This window comes from Lissotriton helveticus, chromosome 1_1, assembly GCF_964261635.1.
Source record: "Lissotriton helveticus chromosome 1_1, aLisHel1.1, whole genome shotgun sequence".
NCBI classification, from domain to species: domain Eukaryota; kingdom Metazoa; phylum Chordata; class Amphibia; order Caudata; family Salamandridae; genus Lissotriton; species Lissotriton helveticus.
Genome location: NC_136057.1, coordinates 351,872,301 through 351,884,625, shown reverse-complemented (window position 1 = coordinate 351,884,625; position 12,325 = coordinate 351,872,301). Strand labels below are relative to the sequence as shown.

The window sequence follows — 12,325 nt, the reverse complement described above, 5'->3', positions numbered from 1 at the left end:
TGGTATCCAGAGTGCAAAACCTTTTAAAGCTTTTTCTCCGATTTCCACTACAAACACCTGTCATTTCCCTAGCATAAGAGGAATGCTGTACATGCTCACTCTTTAACAAGCATTTGCAATGCAATAGGTCTCGCATTCACGAGAGATTAAGCTATTGGCATTGTAAATAACAATGCCTTTTATTTATGTTTTAAAAACCAACACGTAAATAAAAGCCATTGCCATTTACAATGCCAATAGCTCAAACTATCACAACTGCGAGACCTATTGCATTACAATCCGCAGAGTATGCATCGAATGATCGATTAAGTGGCAAATGCGGCAAATCCATAATTATGTGGCATACGCCACAGCCGCAGAATCGCATAAATACAGCGGCCAGGATATTTGTGGACTGGTGCGTCTTAGAGAGCCCAGTGTGCACCCAAGCGCCTCCGAACCCCGCCATGCTTGTCTCAATGAATTTGGATACTTCGCCTGCCGTAAGATCAAGTGCTTTGTACATCATTCAAGACACTGCACAGCATACCTAGTAAATGTTCATGCAGGGATTGGAGTGGGCACATAAATTAATAGTACGAAAAGAAACGTATTTTGATATTTCCCTGTGGACAAAGAAAAGGGAACTATTTAAGCGTGGACACGGATTTGGAAAGTACACTTGCGTTTTTGCCATTTCAGTCACACTGCATCCTCTTTTCGTGTGTTTACACGAATGTGTATGGCTATGTCCAATTTAGTCTTATTTTCTACTTTGGACACATTTTTTGTTCTATTTCACGATTACAGGCCGGGTAACATCACGCAGCAATGCATGGGGTTTTGTTTTCCTTATTTATTATAGGCAGATCTATTATTTCGGTGTAGGTGTTTTAGCAAGGGCGCATGCCCCCATTACTATAGGGGCTTAATTGGTCCTCATGCCGATGACTAAGACAGAAAGCTGCAGACACACATGATCGGTGTGAGCACTAATAGCCGCGTTTATCATATATTTACATTCTAATGCAATTAGAGTGTGTGCAGGCACCTTAACTTTAGCAATAAGCACAACATTCCTCTCTGTCCTAGTGAACATGAGGCTAGAGTAGCAAATTAACACGTCATGGGAGGCAGTGGCTTACTCCTCCTCCTCCTACTACTAGTACTGCTACTACACTACTGTTGCTATTACTACTACTACTAGTAGACCTACTAACAATAATATTAATAAATATTATTTTATATGGCGCCTCTTGCCGTACTTCTGGCGTTTCTCAGCGCTTTAAATAACAAAAAGGTGCTCCTATTAACCAAATTCATGGTATTCGCAAACTTACAGTTGGCAGATGCACTTACGTGAATGTTGCAATGTCATTCATAATTTCCAACCTCTCCTCCTAAACACACCCCCACTCAGACCTGTGTGTAACCTGCAGGTCATGCTCTGAAGACTCAGACTTTCACAGGTCTCTTGATAAAAGGAAGACAACTTCAATGGGTGATAATAGGAATTCCATTTAGCACCGAGACACGGTTTCCCCATTCTGTCAGTTTTCACTGGCAAGATGGGTAAAGTGCCTGAATAATGCACACTGACATACTCTATATGTACGCTTCCATACTGCACAGTGCACGTACTAATAGCGCTGCAAATTGTAAATGATGAACACGAGTGCTAGATGCAAAAAAAACAAGCTCCTGAAAAGTGGTGGCCCAGCAGACCGGTGGCGCCATCTTACTCAGTATGTAGAGGACAGCATGAGACGGTCTCGGGGGGCCTGAATGACCACAGACGCTCAGAGATGAAAAGGCAGTGTAGATGATACGCTCAGTGGTGGGAACAGCTGTCTGTTTTTCCAGACGGTGCTTTGATGTGCTTCAGAAGCGTACCCCCGAAGAGAGTGTATGGGGCAGAAGCCTTCCCACGCATAGACTGCAGCGGCAGGGCTGGCAGCGGACCCTAAAAAACTGAAGGAGCGGAGGTGGGTGGCCAGAGATCCTGCAGTTGCGGCATCGATTGAGGGTGAAGAGTGCCACCGGAGGTCTCTCAGGCTCTCGAGGATGAGATCAGGCTGAGAGAGGGGGTCTGAAAGGTAAAAAGCAACCACCCTAGAGAACGGAGCGGGGTGTGCTGCGGGGGGCTTCGCGCCTCGGTGGCCTGTGGCGGCGTGAGACCACTGTTTCCCAACAGAAGCGGGGACCCGGTGGAGCGGGCCACAAGGGAGGAGCAGCGAAGAGTTCCCAGATGCCTGGGGCTGCGGCGGGCGGCCAGACTATAAAAAACATATGCGCAACGGCAATATAGAGCAAGCTGCCGCGCTGCCTACCAAAAATAAGTCACAGCCGATGTCTCAAGCGGCTACAAGCAAAGTCTTGCCGGGCCACCGAGTTACAGCAGAGAATCACAGCGCATCCACCGATACCACTGCAGGGTCTGGAAAGCATAGAGAGCAAGTAAGGCCACTCACAGCACTAATAGGGACGAGAGTGGGGTGGGGGTGGAGGGAAAGAGAAGACGCGCACGCGTGATGGCCTGGAAAGCAGATGCCTTGGTGAACTCTGCCTGAACCTTAGTTTAGCACGCCTCCTGAGATTAGAAAAGTTAGTCACCACAGACTCCGTGTCCCAAGGGCGTGTCCAAAAAAGCTATAGGTCGGTAACTTAAACCCCTGCACAGCAATAACAAGCCAGGGTTTAACATAAATATTGACGTTGCCCAATAGAAATCATGGGCAGAAGCTAAAGTCCTTCTCCTAAAATCCCTCTACACCAATAAATCTCTCGCTGCGCGAGTAGTGCTATGAACTGCAACGCTAGGCGCGAGACCTAAAAAGCAGAACTGGCCCACATGGTACACATCAGGCTTCTACCTTGGAAAGCAGAGCTATGTCATTAAGTCACATGTGCATATATGCTTTTTTATGAAGCAAAGCCTCTTGTTCTCTTTTCTAATGTTGGTTTTTAACTTACAGAAGTATTTGCTCACATGAAAGCACAGGCGGTCCCAAGACCCACGTGGAGCAAACGGCAGTGAGAAAAGGTTCTTTCTTGCCAAAAGTGGACAAAAGTACAGAGCCAAATGCTCTTGTTTTGTGTAATGCCAAAGCTCTTATCATTTATGTAAAGGGATTGTAGCAGAACAGGAACAACGCAAAAACACCTCGTATTTCATGCAAAGCATATTCAAGCAAAGTATTGTGACCTCTGGGGATTTCCTTATAAAATTGGTACCAAATGAAAATGGTTGCAGACAATGGTCTCTGGGTTTAAACATGTAATTTTCTACAAAGTTACATATATTAACACAATCGACTTTGTTTACAGGTTTGTAAAATAAATTGCATCTCAAGAACAAATATGCATGGCTTCAATTGCATCACCTTTTTGCGAAGTGCAATGCCAAAACATATTTAGCATAAAGCAAAGAAGACAACTTAGGAGCAAGCACAGTCAGCTGATGACATCATACGTGCTGTAATATTTTTGGCCATTCGCCCAAAAAAATGCAGATTTCCATACAAAGTTGCATTGCATGACTCTTGGTCAAATTTGGCTTAAGATTTTCATGTGAAAAAATCTGCAAGGAGTTGTGGGGGACAGGCAAAGAATGAGTGTTACAAGGCAGGAGTGTCCATTAAGTTTGTGAACACCCACAAGATCACACATTTATAGACTAGGTTCCTATCCCTCCCAAAAAAGATAAAACATTCACTTTTTGTAAGGGCAGGAGGAAATCCCTTTTCAGGGTGGGAAAGAAACGGAATTCCTCTTATCTCCCCAAAACAAATTGGTGGAGGTATAGTAAAAGGGCTTTCTCACTTGAGAAAACAAGTTACACAGAGCATCTGTACTGGCACTGCTGATGTACTAGTGCGAAAATATATGCATATTTTTTCACATGAGAGAATAGATTCCTAAGCGTTTTCCAAGAGTATGCCCGGTAAACCTACCACTGTTGCTGGTGTCCAGGTATAATCTCGAATGCTTTTGGGAATTTCAAAAAGTCAGGAATCTGCACCATTGTAAGATTAGAAAACCAGGGGCGCAGATATTAGACTTAGGGTCTGATTTAGATCTCGGCGGAAGGGTTACTCCATCAGAAAGGTAACCGATATCCCATTCGCCTAAATATAAATCCCATAGGACACAACTGGATTTATATTTCAGCGGACGGGATATGCGTCACCGTTCTGACAGAGTAACCTGCCTGCCGAGATCTAAATTAGGCCATTATTTTGAGCATAGGGCCTGTAGTTTGTAGGCCCTTAACCGAGGCAGCACAACATATCCCTTTAAGATAAACAATATTAAGGCTTGTGCTTCTTAGACTATAGGAATATGCACGAGAGACTATACATACTTTACTTTACTTTGAAGCAAAAATGTATTCCGCAGCCAACAACCCCAGGAAATCTTCTGCATTGCGAAGAATCTTCTGAAGCTTCCTCCTTCAGGGACATTACCTGATCCTACCACAGCCCGCTGCAATGAACTTGCAGACTTTTTCCACAATAAAATCCAAGACATATACAATATAGTTCCCCGCTCCCCATGCCCCAGCAACCTTCATTCAAGAGATAACTCCCCATCTGACATCGAACACCAACTAGAGGAACTTCCGATCATGAACTTGGACACTCTATCTGATATTTTCTCCCAGGTAAGATCTGGCTCTCCTCCCGATCCGGCACCTCTCCACTTTCTACGAAAGGCCGAGGAAGTAATACTCCCAGCTATACTAGAAGTGTTAAATTTGTCTATCTCCACTGGCCAAGTCCCTCTATCCTGGAAACATGCTATGGTGAGAGCACTGCTTAAAAAACCAAGCCTAAATCCTGAGGTTCTAGGTAACTGTCGTCCTATCTCGCTTTTTCCTGGGATAAGCAAGATTTTAGAAAAATTTGTCAATATGATTCTTTCCGAGATCTTGAAACCCACAACCTGCTGCACGCCTCCAAAACTGGATTCCGACCACAACACGGTCCGGAAACTGCCCTTCTTGCAGTAGTAGAGGAATCCAAGAATATTCTCGACCAGGGAGGAGCTGTTGATATAATCCTCCTCGAGCTAAGCTCCGCTTCCGATACTGTCAACTATGACATCCTTCTTAACAAACTTAGAAATTTCAGAGTCTCAGGTGGCATCATCACCTGGCTTCAGTCCTTCTTAGACGGCAGATCATTCCAGGTTTTTGAAGGAGGTAACACCTCCAAGAGCCTGTTGTTCAGTTGTAGAGTGCCTCAAGGCTCTTCACTAAGTCCCACATTGTTTAATGTATACATGAGACCTCTCGCTGAGATTGTCCTGCCATATGGGATTAGCATCGTCACATATCCTGATAACATGCAATTGGTGATTGCCCTAAACCACTCCCAGAACCTTCCTTCTCACCTGGAATCCTGCCTAGAGAAGGAGGCCAAATGGATGGAATAATCCTGTCTTAAGATCTATGGAGATGAAACTGAGCTAATGGTCATGGGCATCCCCTCTATCTCTAATCTTGGACTGGCCTGGTATAACTGCCTCGGCCCTCCTCTGGCCCCTAACTCCAAGATTAAAAGTTTAGGTGTTTTGCTGGATATGTCTTTCAAATTCGACCACCAAGCAGTGAAAGTGACCTGCTATGCCATTCTCAGACTGCTTCGGAAAATCCTACCTCTCCTTCCCATGTCAGCAAGGAGAGTCATGGGGCGCTAGTTCTTTCCTGCCTGGATTACAGGAATTCCCTATACCTCGGTGTCCCGAAGTCTACTTTACGAAAACTCCAAGTCGTACAGAACTGTGCAGCCAGGTTGCTGCTTACTATTCCCAAAACTCTGTTAGTTCAAGCCAGCTCTGAAGATGTTACATTGGCTGCCAATTAACAAAAGAATAAAATTCAAATCTCTGTGTATAGCCCACAAGACCCTTTGGGAGAAAGGACCCACAATCAATCATTCTCTCATCACCTTCCATCGTTCTAGGAGATACCTTCGTTCAGCTAACCTATTCTTAGCATCAGTCCCTAAAATGAAATGGGCTAGATGTAGAGGCTATTCCTTCTCATATAACACCGCCAGACTATGGAACATCCTTCCTCCACATCTTTGACCAGTGACCCACCATCTCTCCTTCGGGAGGCTCCTGAATACCTGGCTGTTTCAGAACGCGCCCGATCGCCATCTGGCTTGCAGCTCTGTCTGAAGCTGCTAGTGCTGGGATGTCTCTGGGGAACTATGTGCTTAACAAATGTTGAATAATAATGATTCAAGACACATGCTAAGTGAGCTCTTAGTTGGACAGCTTAGCTGTCCTTCAATGTATGTTATACCAAAAGCAAACTAACCTTGACTCAAGATCTGTATGACTCCTTTGTAAATTAAATGAAACACAAAATAATAAAAATAAAAAATAAATAAAACAAATCGATATAATTTAGACTAAACCTACAAACTCCAAATCATTACAGGCCTGAATTACTCCGACTCTAGACCAATTTTCCAGCAACGGTTCACTGCACTAATACATAGATACTAACTGTCAGAGTCACTGAAAAAAACTCCTAAGATGGATTGTTCACAAAACTATAGAACCTCTGAACATAGAGCCATCCGTAAATACGTAAATATCTTTGTAGAAACTGAAGTAGTTCCAAGCTCCCTAAATAAAGCGGCCATTCTTCATCTTTTTTAAAACTTCCAGCTGACCAAAGTGAGCTAACAACCTGTAGATCAATTTTTTACCTTCCATCAAACAACGCTATTAGCACGAGCTGGTATCAAGCAGTTACAGCTTACTTGGAGGAATAGCCTGAATGATGCCGTTCAGACAGAGTTTAAAACCAGCCAGGAGCAAAGAAGCTATCACCGACATTTTATACGAGTTACGATTTGAGAGTGAAGAAAGCAGCATAGAAGTCGCCCTTCAACACCTCAAGCCCCCTATAAAGAGTCAGTGATTCAGAGATGCACGGCCTGGTACTTGATTGCATCAAGTCATTTCTGACAGGTAGGTCAAAGAAAATGACTATGCTGCCATTTCGGTCTCCTCTCCTGGGAACTGCTTGTGGAGCGCCAAATGGCTCAGCCAAGTTTACATGGTGCCATTAGTGGGATGTCTCGCCATTTATGCAGGAGACAACTCAGAACCCTGGCCTACCCAATGGACGAGTCAAGAGAGTTTCCACAAGAGGGAGGTCCACCATCACGTTCGACTACAAGGTGCAGATGAAGAATCTGGTTTTGTTCCTTTTTGTTCGTTTATATTGTAGCAGAATCTCTTTGAACCAGGCCTTTAGGATTCAACAGCATAGATGACTGACATCATAGATTGACCACCTAACAAATGTTTTAAATCCAATGTTAACAACAGAAATCGTCTGGGCAAGTTTCAAGTCATACAAGTTCAGAAAAAGAGCTTTCAATTCCACATCCTTTATCCCTACAGGACATGATAGCTCCGCATTTCCCAGCACCCATCTCAGGAAGGAAAATCACTGGTTTCCCTCCAAGACTAACATTAAAATAAGAATTCGGACACGTGGACCTCATTCCACAGCATTCCTCTCTATAGAAAGTAACATTACTTTAGGCCCATCATCCATCACTTCAGATGTAACATCACTGCATTTCCTAGCCTCCATCTGTACAGGAAGTGATATTACTGCTTCCCACCTGCATCCTCTTGCCTCCTACCCTACTCAACACCTTACCCATACCCCTTTCAAGAGTTCCCAGCAAACGTCAGACACAGACAACTGTGTTATCTGTTTGGGCCCGTGATAGCCAGGAAGAACACAGGACCTGAACCTCTGCTTCACAACGACCTCAGCAAGCCCTGATCAGGTAAGATCTCATTGTATACCCAGCGCCAGCATCTCTTACTACACATCCTCGCAATCACAGCATTTCAAAAGGTCTGCGAAGGTGGGGTAGACCATGTGGGACGGTTGAGGGAAAGAAATGGGGAGTAGATCGGGGGTGGACGGGACAAGGGAACAATAGAGTCAACATTAAATGCTGCAAACGATAGGTGGAAAATGAAGGAGTGGACGAAGGGGCTGTAACAAGCGCAGTATTTGAAGTAAACATTCCAAAGGAGAGAGCATGAAAACATGCAATCCCATGGGATGATTATTGAAAAAGCAAAAAGTAGTTCCCACAATATGAGCAGTGGAAGGATAAGTGAGCCAATGAATACGAAGAGATGTGACACTAAAGCCAATCAATCATGTAAAATGTGTGTGCTGTAAGCCCACTGTAAGTTTTTGGTATGGTCCATGAGAGGCTATTGCCTCAAGACATCTAAAAGTTGTCTGTTAGGCAAGATCTAAAACGCAGTCCAAGCATAACTCTAGGATTGCATCAATGCCACCATCCCCTACAGGATTACCAATCTGAGTTGAGATCACTCAGCACCACAAAGACAGCTAGTTTACAAATCAGACATTGTAATGCTGACCACAGACAAAGATGCCCTCTTTCTCCTGCTATTGCTGCCCTTTGTAGCCATCTTCGACCCTGTTGATCATTCTCCTATTGTCTACACCCTTCAGTCTGGAATGGGATTCACTGGCAACATCCTTCTGCAGTTGTCCTCCCGCTTATCTAACTGATACCAATTTGTTCATATATTTACCTCCAGATTGCAGAAGATCCAGATCACCTGCTGAATACTTCATGGTTCCATGGCAGGGGTCTTCAACCTTTTCTGTAATAAGAGCTACTTATGTTCAATCAAAAACATCCCGAACTACTAATATTATTAGTGTCGTAATAGTGACCACATCTGACAAGATTACATTACTGGCTATCCTATGCAATTGTGCCAGCAGAGATCACCTTCGAGCATCAGGCAGGGTTACCAGTAATAATGTCAAAAAAGTTGTGTCCCTTTAGTATGACTTTGCAAGGTTAGTAAACCATAGTTACAATGCTCAAAGCACCAAGGTAATTGTAATGATATTAATTATTAATAAGTCTCACAAATGCCATATCATTTAACAGTGAAATATTAGGTTTAAAACATATTTTGTAAATGCAACTATGTTTCTCCAAACCTCAGTTTAGGAGTTCTGAAAATACACATCCTTTCGTCTGAAATACACACTTTTCAATTTTGGTATCAATATATTAATGCAGCTAAGCAACATCTTCTAATTTAGTAGGCTGGGCTGTACACAGGAGAGTTGCTCACATGTAGCTGGAGAGCTACTAGTAGCTCACAAACGAGCTACTTGGCGGAGAAGCCAGCTCCATAGTGTCCCCCGTCATTTTCGAGTTGAAGATGTGCAAAAAAGAAAAGTACCACGCAATAGGCATGTTTCCATCAGGCCCACCGCAATCCTGCTCCAATTCAGAAAAAGTGGAATGCTCACCTCTGTAAAAAGTATTACAACGAAGTAAATTCACAATCCCGGGCAATCTCCGATTGCCTTTGACACAGTACCAGTGTTCCACTACCGGTGGTTAGGGTTGCATTGTATAAATACCATATACTTACATACACATGGATGTTTAACAACCTCTAATTGAGAATATGATTTGGCATGTTCACTCTACATACTACTTCCAACCTACTTAAACTATTTTTGCAGCCATACATCCTCCTCTGTGACTTATTAATATACATTTGTAGCTGAGTAAACCTATTATATTTCACTAGCTGGTTTAGTCCCTTCAGCACATCAATCTATACATACACTAGAATCTTATGCAGAGCAATGAGTGTCTGGCCACAGATCAATAAACATTGCCCAAGCTCTGTCACAGGATATAATATTTGCAAGCTACGTGATGTACATTAGTTAGATAAGTAGACACTTGCCTGGGATTGGACAAAAAAACATACTCTAAAAACACAAAATCTCAAAAGATCATGCAAATGGCAGAGGCTGTAAAACTCCACCAACAGTAACAGCTTACAGCCTGCTTCTGGCAGCAGAGCAACTGAATTTGGAACAGGTTCCAAAAATAACTAAGTGTTAATGGGTACCCCACTCTTATGATGGAAGAACTGCACATTGATGTATAGTGCTATCGCAATCTGTTTATGCAACAGCATGCAGAACTGTCTCTCAGATTCCCAGATCAAGAGCACAAACTAAGTGTAGATGACAAGTGGCCTATGAAATTGCAAACCATTTGCAAACTCTTGTTTGTGTAGGTATTGCAATTGAATGCAGGGCAATGTTTACCGCACCCAGTAATTACCGGGTCTGATAAAGTTAGCAACCTCTAACATTTCAGCCGCTCAAATATGCTGAGATTTAATACGAAAAAAGACAGGGCTGAGTAGAAGACGTGGCTTCAGGTACTGTAATTACCAAAATCCGCATTTCCTCCCAAAAAGTCGGATTAGACAACAGGTATGTCCCCTGATAAATTCTGAACACCTCGGTGTCAGATTTTCTCAGGTGACACTTTTTGCATTTAATAAGGGCACTCATGAGCAGTTCCCAAGATTACGAGATCTTACCATGTCATCATGTGCACCATGTTCCAGTACTGGTTTTCCTTTTACAAATCATTATTTTCAGATGTATTAGTCCAGCTGAAAAGAACAAAAACTACAACTCCTAGAAAGCATTACGTTGTTAAAGTAAACGCTCAGCCTGTCTAATTAACCTGGAGTCATCTGGTAATCAAGCTAAATCCTTAAACCATAGCCAACTGGGGTGTGTGTGTGGGGGGGGGGGGGTGTTCGTGTGTGAGTGTGTGTGTGTGTGAGTGTGTATATATATATATATATATATATATATATATATACACTCGAGCATCAATGTACCGTCAGACATGATTGCAAGTGAACTAAGCACAGTACTCATCATGCAATCAAATCCCAGAACCTACCTACCTATTCCCTCGTCGAGGTTTGTTGCAGTTTACACCCGGAAGCTCCCAGCTCTTCGGCCCCTAAATTAGTACATCAGACACACAAGAATAAACTGCCAACCCTTGAGAAGATTCAGAATGCACTAAATCCTCCGTCCGTGTGTGCGATTTTCCTGATGCTCCTGGCATCCGTGCACTTTGAAACCATTAGTGCAGGTCTTCACAATCTGTAGGAGCCATGTTGACTAATGTCACATGATCTGCATAGGATCCTGGGGCTTGTAGTCTTTGTAGCTCTCTTCGCTCTTTGATTTTGCTTGTCCGAATCAGGAAGTAGGACTACATTCCCCAGGTCAGGGTGAATCAGGAAGACTGTGCCTGAAGTTGCCAGATGTGAGACTGCTAATAAAACCTTAGCCTCTTTCGCCATCTGCTGGATATTTTAGGACGTCCATGTATTTAAATTACCGAGGATAGTAAAGAAGGCAGAACTCATTAGCAGGATGACCCAGTAGTTGTTAGAACATTTTAATCATATATTTCTTAGTATATAGGCATGAATTATGCCATATTAAGCAAAATGGTAGTACAAAACTGGGACCTGGGTGCTATAAAATTAAAAGAAACCACAATTGAGCAGCCGCTTCAGGGTCTTACGTGTGAGACAGTCAGGTTTTAATTGTTTTTCACAACTTAGAGCAGTCTATTTTCAAGACGTCTCCTTGGGACTTTGTAAATTCTAAAGTCCCTGTCCCAGTGCCCATATGACATCCTGCTCCTCATGTTTTCACCTTTATGACCCCAGATGTTTTCTTGTGCAGAAGACTCATGTCACGAGTCTCCAACAAGTGCAGCACACGATTTTGTATGTTGCTTACCAAGAGAGTGCTAGACTCTGGTACTCCCTTCAACTGGGTTGATTATCGCCCTCATAAACACAGCACATACCGCACCGACTCCGCTTTTCTCATTCAATCAATCAAACTGTATTTATAAAGCATGGCTAATGACCCCGGGGGCTATCCAGGCACTGAGGTCTCACGGGCCTTTAGTGGAAGAGTCAGGTTTTAAGTCCCTTTCTGAAGTTCGAAAGTGAAGGCGAGGTTCAGACGGGGAGGTCGTTTTAGGACTTGGTAGGAGAAGTAATGATCTCCACTGCGGCTTCTGCAGGTGGGGATGACGTGCGGGAGGGAGGTGAAGCGCAGTTGTCTTGCGGGTTGGAGGAAATTCAGGCGATGGTTTAGGTATTCGGGTACTTGGTTGTAGAGTGCTTTGAAGGCACGGTTTAGCATCTTGAACTGGCATCTCTAGGGATGGGGAGCCAGGATAGGCTTCTGAGGTAGGGGGTTGATGCTGGTCTATTTGGGAAGTTGAGAATGAGTCTGGCTGCTGTGTTCTGTATGGTTTGTAGTAGTTTGAGGAGTTGGATGGAGGTTCGGGCATAGAGTGTGGTTCCTTAGTCCAGTCAGCTGGTGACGATTGCTTTCAAAACTGTTTTCTTGTTTTCCTAGCACAGGTTGTTGAGGATCTTT

The 12,325-nt window shown here is 43.6% G+C and overlaps 1 protein-coding gene across 6 annotated transcripts in view; it reads right to left on the bottom strand.

Annotated features, from left to right (window-relative positions):
- Positions 1-11,057, bottom strand: part of PEX26 (peroxisomal biogenesis factor 26) — a 36,378-nt gene extending 25,321 nt beyond the window's left edge. The window contains exon 1 of one of the 6 annotated variants that reach the window (XM_078673571.1): positions 10,816-11,057. Coding sequence is in view for 1 of the 6 variants with exons in the window: in XM_078673579.1 (XP_078529705.1) it covers positions 10,915-10,982 (68 nt within the window). In the remaining 5 variants the exon portion in view is untranslated. Of the gene's footprint in view, positions 1-10,811 lie in introns of all 6 variants that reach the window. The other 5 variants (XM_078673576.1, XM_078673579.1, XM_078673585.1 and 2 more) reach the window with 5 other exon arrangements.
- Positions 11,058-12,325: the final 1,268 nt, after the last annotated feature.